This window comes from Perissodus microlepis, chromosome 20, assembly GCF_051167445.1.
Source record: "Perissodus microlepis isolate ML-2025 ecotype Zambia chromosome 20, ASM5116744v1, whole genome shotgun sequence".
NCBI lineage: Eukaryota > Metazoa > Chordata > Actinopteri > Cichliformes > Cichlidae > Perissodus > Perissodus microlepis.
Window position 1 is genome coordinate 33,647,331 of NC_140480.1, and position 18,451 is coordinate 33,665,781.

An 18,451-nucleotide genomic window follows, 5' to 3' on the forward strand; every position below is an offset into this window, starting at 1 on the left:
CTGTGCATAATTATTAGGCAACTTAACAAAAAACAAATATATACCCATTTCAATTATTTATTTTTACCAGTGAAACCAATATAACATCTCCACATTCACAAATATACATTTCTGACATTCAAAAACAAAACAAAAACAAATCAGCGACCAATATAGCCACCTTTCTTTGCAAGGACACTCAAAAGCCTGCCATCCATGGATTCTGTCAGTGTTTTGATCTGTTCACCATCAACATTGCGTGCAGCAGCAACCACAGCCTCCCAGACACTGTTCAGAGAGGTGTACTGTTTTCCCTCCTTGTAAATCTCACATTTGATGATGGACCACAGGTTCTCAATGGGGTTCAGATCAGGTGAACAAGGAGGCCATGTCATTAGTTTTTCTTCTTTTATACCCTTTCTTGCCAGCCACGCTGTGGAGTACTTGGACGCGTGTGATGGAGCATTGTCCTGCATGAAAATCATGTTTTTCTTGAAGGATGCAGACTTCTTCCTGTACCACTGCTTGAAGAAGGTGTCTTCCAGAAACTGGCAGTAGGACTGGGAGTTGAGCTTGACGCCATCCTCAACCCGAAAAGGCCCCACAAGCTCATCTTTGATGATACCAGCCCAAACCAGTACTCCACCTCCACCTTGCTGGCGTCTGAGTCGGACTGGAGCTCTCTGCCCTTTACCAATCCAGCCACGGGCCCATCCATCTGGCCCATCAAGACTCACTCTCATTTCATCAGTCCATAAAACCTTAGAAAAATCAGTCTTGAGATATTTCTTGGCCCAGTCTTGACGTTTCAGCTTGTGTGTCTTGTTCAGTGGTGGTCGTCTTTCAGCCTTTCTTACCTTGGCCATGTCTCTGAGTATTGCACACCTTGTGCTTTTGGGCACTCCAGTGATGTTGCAGCTCTGAAATATGGCCAAACTGGTGGCAAGTGGCATCTTGGCAGCTGCACGCTTGACTTTTCTCAGTTCATGGGCAGTTATTTTGCGCCTTGGTTTTTCCCCACGCTTCTTGCGACCCTGTTGACTATTTTGAATGAAACGCTTGATTGTTCGATGATCACGCTTCAGAAGCTTTGCAATTTTGAGACTGCTGCATCCCTCTGCAAGATATCTCACTATTTTTGACTTTTCTGAGCCTGTCAAGTCCTTCTTTTGACCCATTTTGCCAAAGGAAAGGAAGTTGCCTAATAATTATGCACACCTGATATAGGGTGTTGATGTCATTAGACCACACCCCTTCTCATTACAGAGATGCACATCACCTAATATGCTTAATTGGTAGTAGGCTTTCGAGCCTATACAGCTTGGAGTAAGACAACATGCATGAAGAGGATGATGTGGACAAAATACTCATTTGCCTAATAATTCTGCACTCCCTGTATATGCAGTATTAACTAAGTTTGGAGTTGGACCTAAATTTGTCTCCTGGATTCAATTGTTATATAGTTTTCCATGTGCCAGAATACTCACAAACAACACCCTTTCCAAACCATCCATCCATTCGCTACCACTTATCCTTTTCAGGGTCGCGGGGGGTGCTGGAGCCAATCCCAGCTGTCATAGGGCGAGAGGCGGGGTCGCCAGTCTGTCGGCTAACACACAAGGACAGACAACACATTCACACCTAGTGGCAATTTGGATTATCCAATTAACCTATCCCCACAAACTGCATGTCTTTGGACGGTGGGAAGAAGCCGCAGTACCCGGAGGGAACCCACGCAGACACGGGGAGAACATGCGAACTCCACACAGAAAGACCCCGGCCTGATGGTGGAATTGAACTCAGGACCTTCTTGCTGTGCGGCAACAGTGCTAACCACCGTGCTACTGTGCTGCCCTACATGACTGTAATCATTCAAGCTGACCTACAGCCTGTGTTGCTATAATTACTTGCTTTGCAATCACAACCACGCTGCCGTGCCCCGGATTCGAACCGGGGTTGCTGCGGCCACGACGCAGAGTACTAACCACTATACTATCACGGCTGGCGCTATACTATCATGGCTGGCGCCCTTTCCAAACCATTTAAGCTATTTCATGGTAAATGGTAAATGGCCTGTATTTGTATAGCGCTTTTCTAGTCCCTAAGGACCCCAAAGCGCTTTACACAAAACCCTTAGTCAACAGACTCATGACCATGACAGTTTCCGTTTAATTCTTGTTAAGATTTGTTAGTTCTTAGGTTTTGGTTTCTGTGCTCCCTCTGTTTAGTGTCTAGTCTCTGTCTCTATGCCTGCCCTGGTCCCATGTCTCCTGTTTAAGTCATCCCTGTTCTTGTCTTTCCTCTGCACCGTATCAGTATTGTGTCTCTGAGTCTGTGTGTGTAAGTTCAGTCGGTGTGCTTCCCGTTTTACTTTGAAGGTCCATGTCTTATGTCAGTGTATACTGTTTTGCTCCCTGGTCTCATCCTGCCCAATTAGTCTCAGCTGTGTTTCCCTTCCGTGTACCGTTTACTGATTATTATGTATTGTAGTCCTCTGTCATTCCCTGCTTGTTGTCTCGTCGTCCGCCCAGGACGCTGTGTTTTTTTCTTTTGTGCTCCTTGTAGTTCCCAGTGCTGTTTCCCAGTGTCTTAATGTTTAGATTTAAGTTGGTATTTCTAGTTCATCGTTTTCAGTTTTGTTTTCAGTATTAAGAGTTTTTACAGCCTCGATAAAGCTGCCTTTAGTTCAATCCAACGTTGCCATGAGTCCTGCATTTGGGTCCAATCTCCAGCCTGCCACACAGCAATTCATGACAGAAAGAAGGTACATAACTGAAAAAAGCACACAGAATGAATAGAGAATGCTTGTGACCAGTGTGAAGCGAATTATGAAAAGTAAATGCAAAGCTTCTTATTACGAAAGCTGCAATGTCACATGGGGCACAGTGGGGGGACAGCGTTCAGTTCAGTGATAGCTGTCAGATAGAAGCTGTTTCTTACTCTGGCAGTGGTCTGGCAATTTAGTACCATGTGTTTTAACACAATGGGTTTTTGCTATTTTTAAACAATTCTTAAATATGTCTTATGAATCATGTCCTATACCTGTACGATCTTTTTTTAAATGAATCCCAGAATCTCAATACTAAAAGCATGTGCTTGCTGTTATCATGTCACATTTTTAAACCAAAACCAAAAGGACTTGGAGAGGACCCACTCAAGCAATGACACAGCTGGCTTTATATCGCCACATGCTTTCTGGTGTACTGCTATAAATAACAAACATTTTCGCAGACAAAACATGGTTTCCCAAACAAAAACAACATTGCTGGAGACAGATAAAATCTTCTTGTCCCCTAGTTTTTATCAACATCAGCTGAGTTTGTTTTGAGATTGAATGCGACTACGCAAGTAAGGGGTTAGATGAAGAGGATGTTGGGCCTATGGAATTTTCAATACCCAGCATCCAGGCTAACAGGAAAACAATTAGTAGCTTAGTGTTCCAAGATTCAGAAGAAGGAACTGCTATCACAGCTACAGATTGATGAGGTAATACAACACAAGTTGTGTAAGGACACAAGAGGAGGAGAGGAAACTGCCTTTGATGCTGTTTGTGAGATCCACTGTACAATGGAACCACTAAGAAAAATGATTTTTTCTCAAATCCAGGTTCATTTCGATCTCATAATGCCAAATAACTTCAATTGGTTTTTCCTTTTCACTTTCCACTTTTGCTCAGTTGTCCTTTAAGTTAATTATGTTCCAATTTCTTTCTGAAAAATTCTTTATTTAAATTAATTTCTTCTAAACAAATTAACATTATGAACTCCATTTCCACATAAAAGTGTCTTCTCCTCTCACATACAAATACACAAGCACTATTTCCTGTGAAATTACATGTAAAGTAAAACTCATGAGAAATAAAGACTTCACTTTTGTTTCAAGATTTTCTGTAAATTCTGTATTTGACAAACTGTGTTAATTTATCAAATGATTTTGATATCAAAAATAAAAATCAAAATAAAATAAGAAGTAACACACAGAGAATGAAACTAAGACATAAGGGCTTGACACTTGGACAGGGGAGAAAAAGACGTAGAGGTGAAACTAGGACAGACATGAACAGATCAGAAATTAGGGAACTATAAATTGAACTTAAAGGCACTCAAAATGTGACATGTTCCGAAACTAGAACAAATTACCTTATGGAAGAGAGACATAACCTCTGTCTCTCTTCCACAGCATGTCTTTCATTCTGTTTTCCTTATCTCACCCCAACCGGTCGCAGCAGATGGCCCCGCCCCTCCCTGAGCCTGGTTCTGCTGGAGGTTTCTTCCTGTTAAAAGGGAGTTTTTCCTTCCCATTGTCGCCAAAGTGCTTGCTCATAGGGGGTCATATGATTGTTGGGTTTTTCTCTGTACCTATGAAGCGCCTTGAGGCGACTTTTGTTGTGATTTGGCGCTATATAAATAAAATTGAATTGGATTGAATTGAATTGAATTGAAGTAAACTTAATGGGATAAATTAGGAATTATGTCGTGTTTCTTACAAAACACGAAAAGGGGGAGAACTGTCATGTAATTAATATCCTTAGTATCCTTATTTTGAAGGTTGGTAAAGCAAGGCCACTTTTGACTCATAAACTAAGTGCTCAGCCAGACTGAAAACAGGAAGTGTAGAGCTGTACAGCATATTAATAAATACAGGAAGCCAGACAGAAAAGAGGAACTTTGCCATATAAGCAATGTTTGTATTGAAACTGTGACGTGTAAAGTACCAAAATAATACCTATATGAGACACAGTTTATGATTCTAATGTTAGAGATCCTGCAACTGGCATTTGGGCTGTGCAGGGGTCTCTCTCTTCCGGAAGATGATTAAATAAAAAGAAATATAAATGTTTTAACACACTATGAGTCGGTTTTCTCTGTTCTATCATGGGGACAAAAGAATCGGGGTTAATAAGACCCAGGACCATGATGATCCTAAACCAAGGCACCTACACTGTGCTTGCTGACTTCATGTCAAATATGTGCATAGACTAAGCCTTTGTTTGAATTGTGTTCTATATTTAACTCCCTGAAAAGCCTTCAGTTAATCAAAAATGCTGCAGCAAGAGTCCTGACAGGGACTAGAAAGGGAGAGCATATTTCTCCTGTATTGGCTTCCCTTCTGTTATACTACATTTTAATTTGCGGCAAAGTCTCTTTCCCACTCCTGGAATTGCAGCTACTACAACACTCAAAGAATATCTGCTGAGTCAATCAAATTATTTCACTTTCATCTGCTGACAAACAAAAGCTATTTTCACATCTTGTTTAAGACTATATAACAAATTTTTAAATGGATCTACTGTAGTGTAAAGTTTCAGAGCTCTAAAGCGCAGCTGTAACCTTTGACACAAACAGTACCACTAGCAGCGCACTTAGCCATAACGCCTAATGTATGAGTTTTTGAGATATGTCAGGAAGTTCAATAAACACACACTTTTTAAAAAAAAAAAATTCAAACAATTATTTAATATTTCAGGTTTATCGAGGTTAAAATGTTTATTTTACTGCTCTCTGTGCTAAATCATTATATTAACAGTTTTCTGCACCATTATTTTATAGTTATATTTTTATATTCATTAGATACATTTATTACTATTTCCTCTGTTTCTGTGTGCAGTTGGTAGCACTCACAGTAGTGATGGTAAATTTGATTCTTTTTACTGAATCGAGTTTTAATGAGTCACTCACCAAAGTGAATCGGGTTTTTTGAGTCATTTGATTCACTGAGTCACTTGACCAGAGAGTGCAAAAAATGTACATTTTCACTCAAACTTAATTTGTTTCTCTTTTCATGTAAATCCTACTGCTAAGATGAATGATTCTAAAAGAAAACAACTATTTTATAGAGCAAAAAAGAGCAAAAACATTTCTAAAATTAAGCAGTTTCCTATCAAAATTGCTTAATAAACATTTATTTTGTTTATTTTTATTTTATTAGTATTTTCCTTAAATGTGTTAAATATATATTTTCTCATCTAAATGTCCACTGAAATGTGAGCCTGGGGGCGGTAATGCGCCTTAACATTGGTTGCCAACCAAGAAGAAGAAGAAGCTGTGAGCCAGGGGGGAGGGGGTGAGTGAGTGAGTGAGTGAGTGATTCGTACGCTTACGATTCAGCACAGGAAGGGAGGGGGTGAGTAGCTCAAATGTGCTGTTAGCATGTTAGCAGAGCGATGCTACTGTGAACCGAGGAGCTATTTTCTTGATGTGAGCTTCTACTCAGGGTTTTTTCTTCCAGTTCAGAGCAGAAATTTTTTTGGTAAGATACTGGATGTTGTGTTTTTCTCCACAATTTTAATTATAAGCTAGATACATTGCTGCTAACAGCAACAGGGATGAGTCAGTGAGTCAGTTGGGCTTGTGAATCATGATTCATGAGTCAGTAAAGTGATTCTCGAGTATTGAACGATTTGTTCATGATTCGCGCATCACTAACTCACAGGGAAGAACAGTCATATGATCCAGCTTCAGCGTTGCCTGGTCCAGCGTCAACTGCGGCTTCAGCCTCGCCTGGTCCAGCACCTCGGAATCGTCGGCCACTTTCTGGGCCTCTAGCCGGACGTCATCGCCGTCGTGGGCGTTCTCCGGCACTGTCGTCTCCTTCCCCTGCGTTGTCGCCGCTGCCTTCTGGTAGGCCGGCCTCTGGACCCGCTCTATCGTCTCCTTCGCCGCCGCTGCCTTCCGCACGGTCGGCCCCTGGACCAGCTCTGTCGTCTCCTTCGCCGCCGCCGCTGCTGCCTTCCGCACGGTCGGCCCCCTGAACTGCTCTGTCGTCGTCGCCGCCGTCCGCACGGTCGGCCCCCTGAACTGCTCTGTCGTCGTCGACGCCGTCTGCACAGTCGGCCCCCTGAACTGCTTCCACGTCGCCGCCGTTACCGTGCCAACGGTCGGCCCCCTGAACTGTTTCCACGCCGCCGCCGTAGCCTCCCGCACGGTCGGCCCCCTGAACTGAACTGTGTTTGGGCTGTTTTCTTGGGCTCCGGTGTTTACTGTGCACTGCTTTTGTTTTCTGTTCCGAGACCTCCGTCCTGGACCCCCGCCGCCCGCCCTGGGTTGTTTTCTGTTTCGTTTTGTTTTTTGTGTTTGGGCTATCTGGAGCCAGCCCTTGAGGGGGGGGGGGTACTGTCAGGATCCTGGGTCTCCTGACTCAGTGTTTTTAGTTCTTTGTGATTTTTGTATTATTGTACTTGTGTGATTTATTCTATGGTTTCTAGTTTTGATTCCTTGCCCTTCATGTTTCTCTGTGTCCCCTATGTTCTGTGTAAGTCTGTGTCTGCATGTTTGACTTTCTTGTTTTCTGTCACTCTGTATTGTGAGTTATGTTCTCATGGTTGGTCTTTTATTACTCCCTCGAGTCTAGTTTCTTGTGTTCCAAGCGTAGTATTTCCCTCTGTGTATTTTAGTTCTTAGAGTCCTCAGCTTTATGTCTCTTAGTTGCTGTCTCTACCGCAGTTCTGTGTCATACTTCCTGTTTTACTTTGACGGTCCGTGTCTTATGTGAATGTGTCCTACTTTGCTTCCTTGTCTCGTCAGTCCTGATTTCTCCCAGCTGTGTCTCATTCCCCTCGTTACTTCCCAGTGTATTTAAACCCTGTGTTTCTCTGAGTCAGTGTCGCGTCGTCCCTCATGCTGTGTGGCGCTCCCTGTGAGTTTTGTTTGTCATTTTCCAGTTTAGTTTAGTTTAGTTTAGTTTGCTTTTGTATGCTTTTCCTGGCCAGCAAATAAAGCTGTGGTTTTGAGTTCATCCCTTGTGTCTAAGAGCCTGCATTTTGGGTCCAATTCCTGCCTGCCACACAGCGATTCATAACATGTCATACTCTAGCCCAGTCATACACACTCACAAGCACGCACACAAAGAAAGATGCATATCACAAAATTGCAGGAAACAAACCCCTCTTCTTGTTAGTGTTAGAGGCTCATTTATCTTTCTGCCGTGAGACTTTACAGACGTACCAGGAGATTTAAACTGTTGTTTTGTCTACACTGTAGGTATGTTGTAACCACAGTCCCATCTGAAAAACTGTAGTCCTTGAATGGATCAGTGAGAGAATACTAATCGCTGCCTCAAACTGGAGACAGATGTCCACAAATTCCTGGTGGGAGACTGCCCAAACTATCAGAACAGACTGAAGGAAATGAGGAAGAAGTAGAAAATAATATTTTTTTCATCCAAAAAAAAAAAACACATATAAATTAGCACAAAGTAATTAACATAATGAGTGAATGAATGGTACATAAACATGAACAACCACCCCAGAGACCTAAGTTTGGTTCTTGCACAACTTATTAATTAAAAACTGTTACATTTATGTGAATGCCAAAACCTCAACAAGTCGCTAAAAGATAAGGTATTAATACTTAATTAATCTTTTATAAAGTATTACTCAATTTATCAATTTGTATAAATGTGTCTATAAATGTAAATGGTTACAAACTGGAATACCAGCCAAAAATTTAGACACACCTTCTCATTTAAAAGTTTATCTTTATTTTCATGACTATTTATACTGTAGAGTCTCACTGAAGGCATCAACCACATATAGAAATTATGTGGTAAACAACAAAGTGGGAAAAAACTCAAAACATGTTTTATGGATTCTTCCAGATAGCCACCCTTTGATTTGATTACTGCTTTGCACACTCTTGTCATTCTCTCGATGAGCTTCAGTTTTGAATAAATCCCCAACAGTGTCATCAGCAAAGCACCCCCAAACCATCACACCTGGTCCTCTGTGCTTCACGGTGGGAACCATGCATGTAGAGACCATCCATTCACCTTTTCTGCATCGCACAAAGACACGTTTGTTTAACCCAAACAAATCTTTTCTGACTTAGTAATGGTTTCTTAGCAGCTATCTTTTTCTCACCTGCCTAAAACATTTGAACAGTATTTTATATGAACTCCAAATATTGGTCAGGAGTAAACATTTCTAACTTGATTTAATCAATTTTCTGTTTTGGGGGTGGATTTGGTTGTTAATATTAAATATTTGTTGTTAATGTTAAAATGACCATAAAATAGTTTCAATGTCAGTTTTGAGATTTTTTTTTCCTAGTTAGAGCAAAGTAGCGTATAACCCTATAGTTGTTCAGAAAATATTTATGTCCTGCTTAATAACTCTAAAAGCCATACCAAGAGGCATATTGTATTTTTGTTTTATAAAACATGCTATTACTAGGTGCAGAGTGATGTCATTGAGTAGGCTGGTGCATTTGATGAGTGACCTCACCTGACTCTTGTGTTGCAGTAAGGTGATTGCAACAAGTCTTTGGCTGTGTGATGGCTTGTTGCTTCCTATTTTGTCATTTTTTATCTGTACAAACATAAATGCAGGGCTTGGTTTTGAGAATAACTGTGTTCTCTAAAAAAAATAGTCACTACGGTCTTTTGGAAGCACTAAAGCAGCTGTATATTTGTGAGGAGTCACAGTTTAATCACAAAGTTCACACCCCTCGAGAACAGTGGAAGGCTTTTTACTTTCTTTTTTTCTCTTTCTTTCCTCACCCGGCCTAAAAAGGCAGGGCTTATGGTTTTTTGCTTATATAGCTTCACATTTCAAGTTCAACTCTGTTGAACAAACTGTCTGCCAGAAATGAGGGACTTCCTAAAAAACTTTCCCTTTAGGGAATTCAGTGTCTTTATCACCATCGTCGGCAGTTTTACTTATAATGTTTTACTTGACAGAGATGTGGTCTGCACTTGCATAGATGTAGCTACAGACTGCTGGATATACCTTCTTCTGCCGGGGTTTATAATTTTTTCCTTAATACTTTGGACAGACAAGACATTACAAAGAACCTGCAACTACTATATATTTGTATGTTCAGAAAAGCTAGCTTTGTTGCAACGTCAACGACCTGATGCGCAGCAATATCAACCACCTGATGAGCAGCAACATCAACAAAAGAATACAAACTGCAGGGGAGCATTATGTGGTGTTTTCTGGAGTCGCCTTATCAAGGCATTTTGTATTGGTGTGCTATGGGCTATTTCTGTGCTCATCGATGGAGACTGGTATGTTTGCTGTCAGAATGATCATTCTGAAAAGCAATCACAGTTAGCCTGCAAAGATAAAACCAACATGACAGCTGAAGAAAATGTGGTCATCAATACCCTGAAAAACAAATCAAGAGTGAGTTTTTTTCTTACTTTATTCATATCTTATAACGCTGTTCTGTCACAGCAAACATTGTTGAAGTCCCAGCATCATCTCATTATAATAGATCAAGCTACAAAATAATTATATAATTAATTAAAATAGTCAACTGCTGCAACATTAAAAAGATCAGTGAATAATCAATAGTAATCCAATAATACCATGTATTTGATTCCAAAAAAGTGTCCTAAATACTTTTACTTTACTATGTGTGTTAAGCCAAATTTTATTAGATTCTGAAAACACAACCTATGCACTGTTTTATCTACCTAAGTAAATTATAACTATTACTTGGGGGGGAAGGCTAAATACGTTACTTCCACTTTGCAAAATAAATATCCAGTGCAAAATCATTTTTAAATTTTTGTGGACCACATTTTGCAGAAGACTTTCAATAGGACATACTGTATGGCTGCAAAGGGGCCTGAACATCCCCATCATTTCTGCTTACCTTTATGTAAAACTCACTAACACTGCAAGAAAGTCTAACAAGGGCATCTAAGTCACACTGACATGCAAACTCACATCATTGTAATGCCCATGATGTTGGTTGAGTTTCTCTTTGGAACTATTTGGTCTTTAAGTGATGACATGATGAAACCTGCTTCCAAAAAACGTTAGCATTCATCCTCCAGCTTCACTGTGCAGTGTTGTCAACTCCTCAGTAAGGAAAATCGCTATTGGCTGTCCAAAAAATCACCAGAAGTCGCTAAATGATGTCATTGCCTAATTTGCATAATTGGTCCTGCCTATGTAATTGTAACAGATGATGTAGGAGAGAGAAATACATAGTGGAAGAGACATAAAGTGAGTAAAAAACACCCTAAAAGCATTTAGAATATATTTATTCTAAATTCAATTTACAAATTGAATTTCAATTTACAATTTTTTTTTCTATTGTCTTATTATTGTTTTCAATAATTCCAACCCTCCCTCTTTATCCGGACTTGGGACCGGGAAAGTGACCCGAAATAGGCACACTGGCGAAGTTACTTTTTTTGGTGTGTGTGTGTCTGCAAGGACATCTGATTTTTGCGGTGATTGTATTTTAGTGCATTGATTTAAGAATCAATGCACTACGAAAAATGTACAGTTACTGCTGCTCCCACCCTGCATTGCAGCAGCTTCGCTCATGCGCAATTCATTTGCAGTTGTACGCGTAGGGGTGAATATCTCCTGCTCTGACATCAGTTGGGGGCGACTGCTGCGTAAGGACTACCTGCCGCCTGTGAGCATTTTCACATGGGCGAGGTGTCCACAGCAGCAACCGCTGCTTCTTAAAAGTAAGATTGATACGTGCGCTCATGTGAAAAAGTTGTCATAAGTCTCCAGAAAAAAAACACCAGAAAAAGTCGCCAGATTTGCTAGTCGCTTTTTAGAAAAAAGTCGCTAAGGGGGTCTGAAAACTCGCTAAATATAAGGACAAAGTCGCTAAGTCGCAACATTGTCACTGTGCTAATGTGTTTATAGCTGCGTAGAAAGCCACCATGTATCACATCATTATATACCAGCCAGCCCAACTTCAGTAACCCTACAAACGTCACTGCTGTTTAGTTTTCTGTCTTCATTTATGTCAGAACTGATAGCAGAGCTGTACGTCTTAATTTTTCAGAAATCTCTCAGTCAGAACATGCTATATCATGTTTAGGTGGAAACAATACAATACAAATACAATACAACTTTATTTATATAACACATTTAAAAAACAACGGTACACCAAAGTGATTCAAAATAAAACAGCAGGTTAAAACATGATTAATATAAGACCATTAACAAAGTACTGAATATGCTAACAGGTCAATGGCACTAATTACACAAGATTAAAAGTGAATATCAAATCAAACTTGCTAAAAACATAGATAAAATAGGAATTAAGTATACAATACAGGCATTAACTAACCAGGAAAGAAAGATTAAATAAGTGACTTTTTAATCGTGATTTAAATGATTGGATGGAGTCAGACGCGCGAATAGCTATGGGAAGGTTGTTCCACCGGTTCAAGAAGCTAGCAAACTAACTTCCTGCTGGCTTCTAACTCCGTTAAATTTCATAAATTCTGTTTTCATGGATGCCTGGATGTTAAGCTTAATTGTTACACCTGGTAGAGCAGCCACACTGATCATTTTATTAAAGATGAAAGAATTTAATCAGTTTGTAAACCTCAGTGTTTGTTTGACTTGGGACCTGAAGCAGAGTTTGGATCCAGAAATAGCTAATGATGTCAGACTTAAAGACTGGATTTTTACACCATGACTAGATGTCCCAGCCAATGATTATGGAAAGTCAAAATGTTTGCTGGATTCTTATTTTAATCTATCAGCCTGTAATCAGCAGATTTTTTTTATGTTTCTTTTTCAGCGTATAGGCTTCTCTGTGCTCTTTGTTATCATTTTTCTGGCAGCCCTGATGTCACTATTTGACCGGAGATGCTATTACAGCAGAAGACAAGTCTATGACAGCGTGATCCTGGAAGAAGGGGAAGATGTACTGAAAGACACTTTGAGAAAAGCAGCGAAAGAGGAGTTACTTAAAATGATCTCTGAAAAAATAAATGGAAATGAGAACGAAGGAGGAAATGGAAACAGACATAGGAATGGAGGTGAGAATGGGAATGGGGGACAAGATGAATATGAAGGGGGTGGACAAGAAAATGGAAATGGAGGAGGAAATGGTGAAGAGAATAAATGGATAGAATGTTTTGATGTTGCTGCACAAATGATTAAAAACTCAAGCATACCAAAACTTTCCAAATAAAAAAAAAGGAAAAAAATAGTAGTATGGATCCACAGTGAGATCTGTAACAGCAGCAGAAGTGACTGACTGTCAACATCTTTTACAGCACAGTGCTGAAATTGCCTTGAATGGCAATTTAAAGTCATTTTAAAATCATAAAACTCCACAAACTAATTCCACATGATTATTATTGTATTTTATATTTAAGTCTTTTTCTTATAAATGACTGTCCAACATTCAACTTATAGTTACATTAAAGTTGTTAAATGTGTAAGGAGATTATTTAGTGACTTTATATTTGTTTTCTTTTGTATGGGATGGATTTGGACAAATATAATATATAACAGGTTCTCCTGTTCCTGTATGGTGCTGCCCTTAATGTTTGCAGGTAACTGCCATTTTGTGGCATTGATGTAAAAAGCCAGTTTGAGTCTCAGGTTACGTCCACATGTACACGAATATTTTTGAAAACAGAGATTTTCCGTTTTCTTTTTTTCTTTTTTTTTTAATCCTGTCTAAATGCTGCCAGGAACATGCCAAAGCAACAGGTGGTGATATATTCCTAACCGTGTAGAAATGTAATGTCGGTTGACGCATGCACTCTATATTCATATATTTCTTTAACACACATATATACAATTGTCACAAGAGCAGTAAGCCAGATGCACAAAGCAGAACACATTTTACTGTTTTACAAGAAAATCATTAGTACATCATTAATGTCAAAGTTTTTTTACAGTGAATATGGTCACCTTTATGAGGTAATCACCAACATTTGTATGCTGCCTGCTCAATTCATGTCTCTGTATTTTTGGTGACTATTTTTTTTTTTTTGGTTTGTGCCACTATCTAGTCATTTACATGTCTTGCTTGATTGATGTAATTTCTTTGTCATTTATTTCTCTTTGATTTTTTCCCCTTAAATTGCGATTTTGTGTTTCTGTCTTCACTTTTCTTTGTTGTTGATGTGTTTGCCTTTCTGTTTTCTTCATTTCTTTGTGGTCACTTTGTAGATAGGGCACTGAAAATTAAAAAAAAAAAAATCAAATAATAAGTAAGTGGGGATGGGGATCAGTGTGAAATTCGTCTAGTCTTAAGGTCTCTTTTAATTTAAAACGAATATTAAACAATTAATATGAAACCTTTTTTATTATCTCAAGAACTTTAGTTGACCTGCTTATTTTAAAATAAGTGTATTCAGATGCATGAAATCAGATGATTGTTTCTCAAAATAATATTTATCTGTGTTTAAATAACAATAAATAACAGATTGTCAGATCAATTGAAATGACAGGGCAAAGAAATTGTTGAGCTCTTCTTTTAGTATGTGGCTGTTGTCAGGGGTTTGGGGTCCCTGGCCTTTGCAGCTGGTGAATAATCATTTGGATGTTATTAAAAAGAGTACCTTAAACTGCAGCATTCAGGCTTCTATTTTTCTCTTGTTTTTCTCTTGCTTCACTCTGGCGTCTCCTGCTGGATTAAGGCTCAAAGTGTAGGTGTATTTTCGTCACCAACCAGGAAACTTTGCTTCTTTTTATTTATTTATTTAATGTTTTGGGCTAAATCAACAAACAAATAGTAGGCTCTTCTTACTCCAGGTTTTGGAGCAGCATCTGTTCCCATCTACACATTAACCCACCTATTTCAGTAAATAATGGCAAACAACATTCTATGTGTGATCCAGTGGCCTTGCTGCTGTCCTCACTTTTGTCCACTGAAACATTTAGCACATGATAAAATGGAACAATGTGGCAAAGGAGGCACAGAATTGATCAGCTAAAATCAAATATAAAGAAAAAACATTCCTTGCAAACACCAGTTGGCCTCCTTATTTAAAAGACTGTTAAAAGAAGAGCTGGTGTCTCATAATAACAAACATGCTTCTGTTTTTCAGAATCAGAATACTTAAATAATCCTTGTGTTGTCTTCGTAGCACTTGTTAAAAATAACACAGCATCCACTTATGCCTTGCGAGCTACTGCTCCAAACATTTTATTAACACCATTCTTATGTCACACCACAGACCAGTCTTCTTTTATGTGCTCCCCTGGAGGCGTCCATGAGCTTTCTTAAATACACTGCCCCCTGCTGGAAAACCATATCATTACATGAACATCTACATAACACATCCCCTTTTCTCTGAATTATATACAACATAGGTCTTATAAACTAACATATACGCATAATATTTTTTTTCATTAATATTTTTTCTGTTTTTTTAAACACCATCAGAATATAAGATGAAACAAATCCAGTTCACTAGTTTTACAGATTAAGCCTAACTGGTCTTTTGACCTTACGCTCTGACCTCCTCAATACAGGTTCTGAAACAACTTCATTTTCTCTACATTCTCACATCCATTTGATGGTTTCAAATCAGATACTTTCTCTGCATGTGACACATCAACATTTTCATCTTCCTCACCACATTGTTCCTCCTGAAATGTCTCTTTAGTCTTCAGTAAGTTGTGATGGTTCCTTCTGAACACATGACCTTCTTCAGTTCTTACGTCATATGATCTCGGACCTGCTTCCAGAAGAACAATGGCTTTCCTGCTCCATGCATTCTGATCTTGGATTCTCACTACATCGTCCTTTGCAAGCAATCCAAGTGCCCTTGTTCCCTTGTCATATTGCTGTTTTTGTTTCCATTTCAGATTCTCTTGCTTTTTTGTAATTTCTTCACTCTGCTTGCTTTCTGCATAGCAGGGCAAAGTTGTGTGTAGCTTACGACTCATCAGCAGTTCTGCAGGGGATAAACCACAGTCAAGAGAAGCAGTCCTGTAGCTCAGCAGGGCTAAATAAGGATCTGATTGACTGTCTGTAGCCTTCTTCAGAAGCTGCTTGATGATATGCACTCCTTTTTCAGCCTTGCCATTTGCCTGTGGATGTTGAGGACTCGATGTGACATGTTTAAAGCCGTATTCTCTTGCAAAATTCTGCCATCCTTTGCAATTATAGCAAGGACCATTGTCACTAATGACAGTTTCTGGTATTCCATGCCTGGAAAAGATGGTCTTCACTGTTTCTCGCCCTCCTTTTACACTTTTCTATTCCCAGGTGTCCCTCATGTATTCTTTGAAGTATCACTTGTCTCAGACTATGTGGTATCACAATCCTATTGCCTCTCAACAGCAGTCCATTTACCACGCTAAGCTCTGATCTAACATGATAATACTTTGAACAGGACCCTTTGGGCCAGTCTCCTTGGATATTTCCCATCACCGTTTGCAGCTCCCTGTCTGCAGCCGTCTCCTCACATACTTGTTTTATTTTTGCGTCAGACACTGACAGAGACTTCACTATCATGTTAACATGATCATCTACTTCTTTCTCAGTGGAGCTTGCGTGACACACCTGTGATGCTCGCAACAGTGCATCTGCTAAAGCTAAATGCTTGCCTGGTGTGTATATCAAGTCAAAGCTGTACCTCTGCAGTTTCATCATGAGACGTTGAATCCTCGGTGACATCTCATTCAGATTTTTCTTAATGATTGACACAAGAGGACGATGATCTGTCTCAACTGTAAAGGTAGGAAGACCATAAACATAACAGTGAAAAATATCAAGTCCATATGCCAGCCCAAGACATTCTTTCTCAATCTGAGCATATTGGGTTAGTCATGGATCTAAAAGCATAAGAAACTGGTTTCCAGCTCCCCTCTTCAGTTTGAAGTAAAACAGCTCCAAGCACATCCTTTGAGGCATCTGTTGAGATTTTCAGACTCTTAGTTGGATCCTAATATGCAAGCACTGGGTGCGTTGTCAGTGTGGTTTTTAAATCATTCCATTCTTGTTCATGCCTCGCTGTCCATTTCAATTCTATGGAATCATGAAGTAACTCCCTTAGTGCTGATGTTCTCACTGACAAGTTAGGTATGAATTTTCCAACAAAGTTTATCATTCCCATCACTCTGAGCACACTTCTCTTATCTGTCAGGCGTGGCATTGTTGCAATGGCTTTTATTTTCCTTTCATCTGGCTCAATACCTCCAGCAGAGAATTTGTCTCCCAAAAATGTTATTTCCTTTACACCAAAATGACACTTGACACGATTGAGCTTTAATCCATTCTCCCTTACCTGTTGCAGCACCTTTACCACTCTTTCATTATGTTCTTGTAGGGTGGAGCCACAAATAACCACATCATCAACATAACAGCGAACACCTTGTAATCCCTGTAACATGTTGTCCATGGCACGATAAAAAACCTTAGATACTGAGATTATGCCGAATGGCATTCTGAGGAATCTGTATCTGCCAAAACGTGTATTGAAAGTACAGTATTTTCTTTTTTTTTTTTTCTTTTTTTTTTGCCGTTCCATTTACATTCCATGTAATGAATCTTAGTGCACCCATAGATGTGTGTGTATATCTAGGGGTGTACGCTGTGTGTGTCGCTTAGACAGGTGGAGAGAATACATCACTTGTTCGTAAATAAAGAGAGGGAGAGAGAGAAAAAATGTGTGGCGAGATGCTCCCTGAGTCTGACTGTGTGTGTGCATATTTACTAATATGAGTACACTTGGCTTAAGTGTGTGTATCCTGTAGGTCTGTATGCGCTGTCTGACTGATGTAAATGTGCTGCCGTTGAGCGCATGACTGTGCGTGATCGTGCTGTGCGTATGTGTCAAAATAAATGATGTTGTTTGTGGATGAGTGTCGAAGCAGGTGATCGAAGCAGTGAAAGAAATAAAGAAAGAAACAAAGGACAAGGGTGAGCAGCATAAAAACAAGAGGGGGAAAAGAGAGAAGAAAAAACGAGAAGAAAAAAAACGGAAACATTCCAATCAAACCACTGACGGAGAGTGACGGTGTTAATTCTGCTATGATATCACACTTAAGATGCGATTTGATACCGGTAAGTTAAACAGATGTTAATGCAAGTTAGTGTGAGTGGATAGGGAAAGGGTGTAGCGGATTCTTATCTGGTGTGAAGTTAATACAGCCACGGAGTGATGTTGGGGTCGCGGTGGAGCTGTCCGTCCACGTACAGCCGGTCCACAGCGATGACAGCGCGGGAGCCCTTCTGGATGAAGCCGCGTCGGATTGGGAAGAGGACCCTGTGTCGTTCCAGGATCTCTTTGGGGAACTGGTCGTTCACGCTGAAGTCCGTTCCTTTTAATTCCCTGCCGCGGCTTTTCACCTGTTCCTTTTGTTTGAAGTGGCCGAATTTGGCCACGATAGGACGTGGTCTTCCGGTCGCAGCCCGCGTGGGGCCGATGCACTCTATCAAAGGCGATGTTCTTCACCGTGTCCTCCGGCAGCTTCAGGTGGGTTTTGATGAAGCTTTTCACCGTAGTCTCCGCGTCTTCTCCAGCGGCTTCTGGAATACCAGAAAATACAAGATTATCACGCATGCTACGAGCTTGTAGATCAATAACTGTCTTTTTTTTTAATTTTCTCTATTTAGCTGGGTAACATTGTCTGTGAGACATTTCACCGACTCCCTTAGCGTGGCATTTTCAGCAGCGAGCGTTTCCACCTGCTGCTGGCTGAACTCCAGGAATTCTCTCAAGGATTTAAATTCCCGGTGAAGAATCTCCACCAAGGACAGCCTTGCATCGAAACTGGACAATCGTTTGTCGATTG

At 40.0% G+C, this 18,451-nt stretch overlaps 1 protein-coding gene and 1 non-coding gene across 2 annotated transcripts; one reads left to right on the forward strand and one right to left on the reverse strand.

Moving 5' to 3' along the window:
- Positions 1-1,909: 1,909 nt before the first annotated feature.
- trnah-gug (transfer RNA histidin (anticodon GUG)) lies at positions 1,910-1,981 on the reverse strand. The gene has a single exon. It is a non-coding gene; the product is annotated as a tRNA-His (tRNA).
- Positions 1,982-9,506: 7,525 nt separating this feature from the next.
- LOC146365006 (uncharacterized) lies at positions 9,507-17,084 on the forward strand. The gene is made up of 2 exons (XM_084918379.1): positions 9,507-10,102; positions 12,486-17,084. Exons 1-2 carry the CDS (start codon positions 9,563-9,565, stop codon positions 12,879-12,881), a joined length of 936 nt encoding a protein of 311 aa, XP_084774505.1. The 5' UTR covers positions 9,507-9,562; the 3' UTR covers positions 12,882-17,084.
- Positions 17,085-18,451: the final 1,367 nt, after the last annotated feature.